This window comes from Danio aesculapii, chromosome 1, assembly GCF_903798145.1.
Source record: "Danio aesculapii chromosome 1, fDanAes4.1, whole genome shotgun sequence".
NCBI lineage: Eukaryota > Metazoa > Chordata > Actinopteri > Cypriniformes > Danionidae > Danio > Danio aesculapii.
In genome coordinates, this window is record NC_079435.1 from 60,462,635 (window position 1) to 60,471,035 (window position 8,401).

General features: G+C 38.4%; 1 protein-coding gene across 1 annotated transcript; it reads right to left on the bottom strand.

Moving 5' to 3' along the window:
• Nucleotides 1-1,592: 1,592 nt before the first annotated feature.
• atp1a1a.2 (ATPase Na+/K+ transporting subunit alpha 1a, tandem duplicate 2) lies at nt 1,593-7,943 on the bottom strand. The gene is made up of 22 exons (XM_056463491.1): nt 7,881-7,943; nt 7,520-7,630; nt 7,323-7,382; nt 6,764-6,967; nt 6,144-6,257; nt 5,931-6,065; nt 5,534-5,651; nt 5,182-5,450; nt 4,789-5,097; nt 4,542-4,676; nt 4,263-4,455; nt 3,970-4,145; nt 3,708-3,844; nt 3,461-3,611; nt 3,207-3,375; nt 2,974-3,128; nt 2,773-2,896; nt 2,531-2,676; nt 2,284-2,414; nt 2,055-2,156; nt 1,860-1,951; nt 1,593-1,729 (listed from the first exon to the last, which is right to left on the bottom strand). The coding sequence occupies exons 1-22, from the start codon at nt 7,890-7,892 to the stop codon at nt 1,701-1,703; spliced, it is 3,072 nt and encodes a 1,023-aa protein (XP_056319466.1). The 5' UTR covers nt 7,893-7,943; the 3' UTR covers nt 1,593-1,700.
• Between the last annotated feature and the right edge of the window lie 458 nt (nt 7,944-8,401).

The window sequence follows — 8,401 nt, forward strand, 5'->3', positions numbered from 1 at the left end:
GCACACAAACCTCACAAATACTGTCAACTCACCATATTTAGGGGAGGATTTGGGGAAAATTTGGGTGGAGTTAGGCAGGTGACTTCTAGCTTTCACATTCATTCCTTTCACCTCCATCATAGGTGACACGGTGGCTCAGTGGTTAGCACTGTCACCTCACAGCAAGAATGCCGCTGGTTTGAGTCCCGGCTGGGTCAGTTGGCATTTCTGTGTGGAGTTTGCATGTTCTCTCCGTGTTGGCGTGGGTTTCCTCCGGGTGCTCCGGTTTCCACCACAGTCCAAACACATGCGCTATAGAGGAATTGATGAACTAAATTGGCCGTTGTGTATGTGTGAATGAGTGTGCATAGATGTTTCCCACTACTGGGTTGCAGCTGAAAGGGCATTCACTGTGTAAAACATATGCTGGATAAGTTGGCAGTTCATTCCACTGTGGCGACCCCTGATGAATAAAAGGACGACGCCAAAGGAAAATGAATGAATGAATAAATAACCTCCATCATGTCTCATTTATTAACTAATCTGGTGTCCTTTTAATAAGACTTTCCTAATATTCAAAGTAATATCCTTGAATTGCTGTGTGTTTATGAGTGACTTCTTTTGTGAACATGACATTTTTGGTTTGTATGACTTTTGACTGATTGTCTATTTGAAGTTGAAGGATGACCAAGAAAACCTGAAAAGCTGCTATCCTATATAGGCATAGTTTAAGCACAATTAAATACTCATTTTAGTCGGATCACGACCTTGTTTTGTAAACGATTTTCTGTTTTGTCAGTCAACAGAGCCTCACTGCCTCACTGTTCATGTTATTTCCTTAATAAGTTTAGTAGTATAACACCTGAGGCCAGTCCACATTTGTAGACCATTGTTTTTATAATGCAATGTTTGACTGGTGTACAGCATGTTCTGCTGGTTTCACTGATATGTATAAACAGACTTTACACAACCCACACACCACATCATAATTATATTGCCCTAATAATAGCAAGAATGGTCTGAACTCTTGGTATTACAACTCAGTATTCAGAGAATGCAGCACAGACATAAACTGAATTCTCTTTATTCACTTGAAATAAAATTCACTGGTCGCTTTACATAAATCAATCATGAAGTCGCATTATACATTGCTGTTATTAGCTGTGCATGAGGATCACAATTTAACATTTGACTTTACGATGCATTAATTAGACATTCAAAGTCATACATATTTAATTTTTTTGTCAGACTAATACATAAACTGCTGAAAAGGCAAAGGTCTGGCTGATTTACAGACATTGTAAAGTAGACCCCTGCTGGTAGATTATATAACTACACCATTATGGGTGCTTCTGTTTTTCAAAAATGTTTACAAACTAAGTATTTTCATCTGACAAATGCTGCATTATTTTATTTTAAAGTGTACTCATCGTGTAGCAATTAAAGTCTTTTATTTATTTATTTATATTTTATAATAATGAAAGCAGCCTCGATGATTTTAAACTTTTGACCATTAGTGTAAACTAAAACTCTTAGTATACTTTATGCATGGTCATTATTTTTATATATCTTTTCAGTTTCATAAAATACACACACAAACAGACAAATTAAGCTCCATTCAGTGTTAAATTTATTTGCTGAAAAACACCAGATTCTGTATCGCTTTGATCTTTTCTTTGAGAGTCTCTGAACATAAGTGTGCAGTAGAAGGTCTTCTTGTTTCAGTAGTACGTTTCTTTCTCCACAAAGCCTGAAAGCACATTTGCACATACAGTATATTAGAGTCAGCACACATAAACATCTCTCTAAAAATGAAATGCAACCAGCTTTGTTCAGGATTCTGAAGTCTGCCAACTGCTCTCGATAAAATCTCTTATTACCTCCTGGATTCCGTCGTAGGATGTATTTTCTGATTTCATCATAGAAAAAGATGATAAGTGCGTATGGTAAGGCAGTGAACCACCACAGTGGTCTAAATGGGGGGAAAAGAGTGTTTTTGTAGTTTTTAATTCCTCATTTCAGTCAGTTTTAACAAGGTTTGAGCATGAAGATTCTCATATTGTGTGTTCACTCACCTTAGAGGATACATTCTGACTGCAATGTCCATGCCCGGGCAGTAAGACAAGAAAGCTGCTAGAGCACCTTCCTCAAAGAAAGCAAAGATCAGGACCTTATTTCTAGGAAAGAAATGAGAACAAATGATAAGGATTTAGAGGTGAGCAGCCTAGGACTGGAACTGAACAAACAGTCCACCAGTATTTTATTGCTTCTCTGAAGCCTGTTTGCATCTGTTTGTTTACATACTTCATTCCCTGCTGCAAGATGGAATTCCTCCTGGTCTTAACAATGAGCAAGTCAGCCCATTGCACAACCACAATACTAATGAAGAATGCTGTGTGGCATGTAGACTCTATAATCTTTCTGGCTTCATAGGTCTCCACCAGGCAGGAACACACACACATGAACAAAAAGAATATTTATAAACTTAGTTCTATTATAAGGTTGATATTTGCTATTATATAGGCTTTTTTACATTGACATTGACATTTACCCATTGTTGGCCATAGCTGTCTTCCAGATCACCAATAGATCTATCTTCCCAGCCAACCCGAAGTCCCGGCAAATAAGAGGGTCTGAATCCATTCTCGCCCATAACCGTGATATAGGTAAAGAACCCTGCTACTGCCTGGATCATACCTAAAAATAAAAAGCCACAACAGGAAAAATTAACAATTTGCCAGTCATAAGTCATGTGTGCTAAGACTAGTTAAAGAAAAAATCCAGTGCTCTTACCGATTTGACCATATGCCATACTGATTAACCTCTCATTCACAAGCCTATCCTTCTGAGCATTTCTGGGTTGCCGTTTCATGATGTCATTTTCTGCATTTTCATAGGCGTAGGAGATAGCAGGAATCTGTGTCAAGAAATGTAAACTGAATAAAAACCAACTGCAAAGTTTATAGTTCTGTAAAGTAATGGTCCTTTTCCTACCAAGTCAGTGCCCAGGTCAATGAAGAGAATGGTGACTGTTCCCAAAGGTAGAGGAATACCAACAACAACAAACATGAGGAAGGGTGACATCTCAGGGATCTTACTAGTCAGTGTATAGGCAATGGACTTCTTTAAGTTGTCAAAGATCAGACGACCTAAAGATATGGAAGATATGTTTAATATGCAAGTCTTCAGAATTTAACAGTCAAGCAAGTTCCCAAAATTTGACATACCTTCTTCTACTCCAGTGACAATTGAGGCAAAGTTGTCGTCCAGAAGGATCATGTCAGCAGCCTGTTTGGATACGTCAGATCCAGAAATACCCATAGCCACACCAATATCAGCCTTCTTCAGAGCTGGAGAATCATTGACACCATCACCGGTTACAGCTACAATGGCACCCTAATAAGAGTAAAAAGGCATTAAAGTTTTCCTAATTGTGTAAAACTGTACATCTGTAGGATTGGATAGATTTCTCTGGCAGCACCTGTCTTTGACAACCTTCCACAATGATCAGCTTTTGTTGTGGAGAAGTTCTGGCGAACACAATTTCTGTGTGATAACGGAGGATCTCATCCAGGTCACTGTCATTCATATTCTTCAGTTCTCCACCATGGACCACACAGGCCTTAGCCTCTCTAGAGGCAAATTTGTGTTAGAAGACCAGCAAGTCCAGTATTGTTGGCTATATATATATTTTTAATTGTTGCTGTGTTTTAGGTGGCGGGGTTTACCTTGGATTAACCTCTCCAACAGGGATGTTCATGCGAGCGGCAATGTCTTCAACAGTCTCATTGCCTTCTGAGATGATGCCAACACCCTTTGCAATAGCTTTAGCTGTAATTGGATGGTCACCGGTAACCATGATGACCTGCATTGAAGGAGGCATTCGTTTAAATTAGCTAAAATTGAATAGTTGCTTATTATTGCTTATTATTTCAACATTTAATATGGGCTCAGCATATTCAAGTAGTTTAACTTGAATAAAAGTTAAACCTTGATTCCAGCACTCCGGCACTTGGCCACAGCATCTGGTACGGCGGCACGAGGAGGATCAATCATGGACATGAGACCAAGAAAGCACAGGTTCTCAGTGGGAAAGTTAACATCTTCAGGATCAAATGCAAAACCCCCAGGAAACTGGTCATCAGGCAGGTTAAATTGGCAGAAGCCTGTTACAAAAAAATTATTATTATTTTTATGATCTGTAATTTACCATGCTTTTTATATTCTTCTGTAGCCACAAATCTAATGCTTTTCATTAAATAAAATCCCATAGGTGCATTTACCCAGGACTCTTTCTCCAAGACCTCCGAGTTCCACATAAGCACTTTGAAAAGAATCTTTATTTTCGTCATCCATAGGCTGCTCTTTTCCATGAATTAAAATTGTGGAGCATCTGTCCAATATTCTTTCAGGTGCTCCCTTCATCACCAGCAGATGTTTAGTCTCAGAAGAACTGGGATTCTTGTGGACTGAGAGCTACAAATACGAATAGCAAAGGTCTATTAGGATCTGAAGTCAAATTTGCATCATCTCACCTTCAAAGAACATCTCAGCATAAATACCTGATACTTGTTGGTGGAGTTGAACGGAATCTCACAAATCTTTTTGTACTTCTCTCTCATTTCAGTGACTGAACCACAGCACAGCTCAATACACTTCAGGAGGGCAGACTCTGAGGCATCACCAGCTGTCTCTCTCTGCAAAACAGATTTAATTGCACTCAAAATAATGGAGCTATATTGAAGTAGCAAAAAGTGACCAAACGAACGAAGCTCATTTAGATATTAGGAAATCTGGAGACAAGCTCACATTAAGGACTGGGAGATGGCTTTGCTCAGCACGGAAGACGGCACGGTTGCAGAGGCCAGCAACACGCGCAAGGGCCGCCCAAGTAGGAGAGCTTCTGTCAAAGGAGGTGCCACTCTGGTTCTCTGTGGTGTCTGCTTCATGAATCTGGTTGTCGAACCACATGTGAGCGACGGTCATTCGGTTTTGGGTCAAAGTTCCAGTTTTGTCAGAGCAAATAGTAGTGGTTGAACCGAGAGTCTCCACTGCTTCAAGATTCTTCACCAGGCAGTTCTTCTTTGCCATTCTTTTGGCGGTGAGAGTCAGACACACCTACATAAACAGACAAGAGCCAATCACTTAGCATCAGGCATCCTAAAATACAACCAGAAATAAGAAATAATCACTCTAACTTACAGTTACAGTGGCAGGTAGACCTTCAGGTACATTAGCAACAATGATTCCAATAAGGAAAACAACTGCTTCAATCCATGCATATCCAAGGATCAAGGACAGGATGAAGAAGGTCACACCCAAGAAAATAGACACAGCAGAGATAATGTGGATGAAGTGCTCGATCTCCCTAGCAATTGGTGTTTGTCCACCTTCCAGGCTGGAGGCAAGTGATGCAATGCGACCCATAATAGTGCGGTCACCGGTGCTGATGGCAATCCCTCTGGCAGTACCTAGGGTTTCATCATGTATAGTTATTTACTTATTCAGTTTGTCCACATTGTAAAAAACATCCAATATATCCACTTTCTTGTACCTTCAACACAGTTGGTAGAGAAAAACGCAATGTTTTTTGTCTCTAGAGGGTTTTCATGGGAGAAGTCAGGAGAACGAGACTGGGGCTCAGATTCACCAGTGAGGGAAGAGTTGTCCACCTAGAACAGTAGACAGAAAGCTTCATGAACTAACTGACCATAAATCAGTATGAATCTATATTGTCCAAGCTGATTTGTTTTTGTTAGTGCTTGTCCATGTAGTCATGGTGCTCACAAGCAAAACATAGATGTATACAGATGTATACATTCACACTTCCTATGCTGGAGACCAGCAATCAGCATCTCCATGCTGGTCCCAGCATGCAAAATATCTCTTATGCAGGTGATTTTTCAGCAGTGATTTATAGACATCACATACAGAAACACTTTATGTCCTACCTTGCATCCTTGTGCATAGACAATACGCAGATCAGCAGGGATTCTGTCTCCACCACAGACCTCTATAAGATCACCCACAACGACCTCCTCAGCATTGATGACCTTTTTCTCTCCATCCCGCACAACTAGAGCTTGCTGAATAAACAGAACAATGACTACTGTTGTACCATGTCTAACTTACATTTGGACATTAAAGGAAACATTTTTCTTTACCTGTGGAACAAGATTCCTAAAAGATTCCATGATTTTAGAACTCTTGGATTCCTGATAGAATGAGAACCATCCATTGACTATGACAACAAACGCAAGCACAAGTCCCAGGTACAGCTGCAGAACAGATAAGATAACCACAGATAATTAACATATTAACTATTTGAATAGAATTTCTATCCACATTTTTCCCACCAGTGATGAATTCATTTCAAATTATGGGTTACACTGCTGATTTAAAAACAAATTACTTCAAATAATTGGGTTGTGCTGCAAATAATCCACTCAATCTTTTTAAAATCACATTACACTTTGTCTTTTAACATGACATTAGTATCACAAGCATATCTTTGGTCAAAGTCTTTTGAGTTCACTGTTTTGTAATTTTCTCGCTATATTCCCTTCAGTACTGTAATGTTTATTATTTGTCTGTAATTTTCCCACAAAAAGACTCAATAGTGTCTTTGGGATCATTCATCGTGTGCTGAAAGTAATTTATTATGTTGTCTTGTAATATTTGAATTGATTATTTGCAGTTTATTTGAAGCAACCCATAATTCTCATAATGCATCATGTAGGAAAAATGTAGATATTTATGTAGATATATTCTCTCTCTCTCTTACATTGTCATGTGCCGCTTCTTCCACAGATGCAACCTGGATTCCATATGCTAAGAAACAAAGGAATGCACCAAACCACAGCAGAGTTTGGAAACCACCGAAGAGCTGTTTGCAGAACTTCACCCATTGTGGAGTTGTAGGAGGTGGGGTCAATGCATTCGGCCCATCACGCTCCAGGATCTCTTTTGCACGAAAAGAAGACAAGCCCTGCATTGGGTATGAGCATTGAGGAATTTAAACACATACAGAAGAAACAAAAACACAACTTTAAGCCAAATAACCTAAATTTGCAGACACCTACACAGATTTCTATGAAATGCAAGCCTATTGTTTTTTAATTCAACAGTAACTGGTATTGATTATTCAGGTGTGTTGATTCAAAACAAGAAAAAAATGTCAGGAATGCATTCATGAAATATTTTTGTCTTTTTATATATTATATAAACATTAGGCAGAAATTTTCATTTTCTACAGTACATAAAATGTGCAAGTTAATATAAATTTTCTATAAAAGTCAAATGAATTTCTATTTTATATAAAAGTCTTTATAACTTCCACTCACCTTGATCATGTCGGTGCCATATTTGCGAGAAAGGTCATCCAATGTCAGCTTGTGGTCATCCTGACAAGGAGCAAAAAAGCTTAAATCTTAGTTCACCACAGAAAAATAACTTTTTGGTCATCGTTTCAAATCATATTAGCATTATGGTGATACAGCTGACATAATAATGTGATGTAATGCATGCAGGAATTTCTCACCAGTTCCACTTCTTTCTTCAGTTCATCCACATCCTTCTTCCTCTTTCCCTTTTTAGTCTTTTTGAGTTCATCCTCAGATGTTGGTGTCAACCTGTAGTCATCATTCCCTGTCTATATAACAAAAAAAACCCCAGATCAGACTGAAACATCAGCAGAATCAACCATTTAAGCAAACTGATTTAAGAAGCCACCAGAAAGGACCAGCATACGCCTGCATGGAAATGCATGCTGGCTTATGCTGGTTCAGTGCTAGTATACAGGTTAAGCTTTTGTTTAGGACCAACCAGTTCACCAGCATCCAAATCACTACATGTACTGGTTGGATCAGAAAATTAAATCAAGATAACCATAATCCACTTACTCCAAGCCCCATTTCCCAAGTTTATTTCAACCCAAATTTTGCCTTGTTAACTTGTTTGGAGACACAAGTGTCTGTCTGGCCATGCAAAGTTCATTAAATTTATAATCTGCCAGCTCACCTGTGTTTTGGGAGGAGATCGGAGAGATTTTGGGAGGGGTTTGACGCCTCTCATCCTTAACCTTTCATTTATTTAACCTTCATCCACACAGGTAAGCCATTTTAGTGACACCCATGACAAGGGCTGGTCTAATTTTTTTTACTTATTCTACTATAAAATTTACTCTCATTATTTTCCAAAAAGCTATTGTAAATAAATACACAATAAAATATTGTTGCATGGTAAAATAATAATATAAAAATAAATAAAAAATATTCTAACTTGTTGAATCCTGCTAAATACAGCAGGCTTAACGCAAAATTTTCTCATCATAAATATAACATGTGTAAAAGTGTAAGCCAAGGTTATTATAATTGACAAAAATTAAACATTTTAGTTTTGTTACTTAAAGTTAACACAGAAC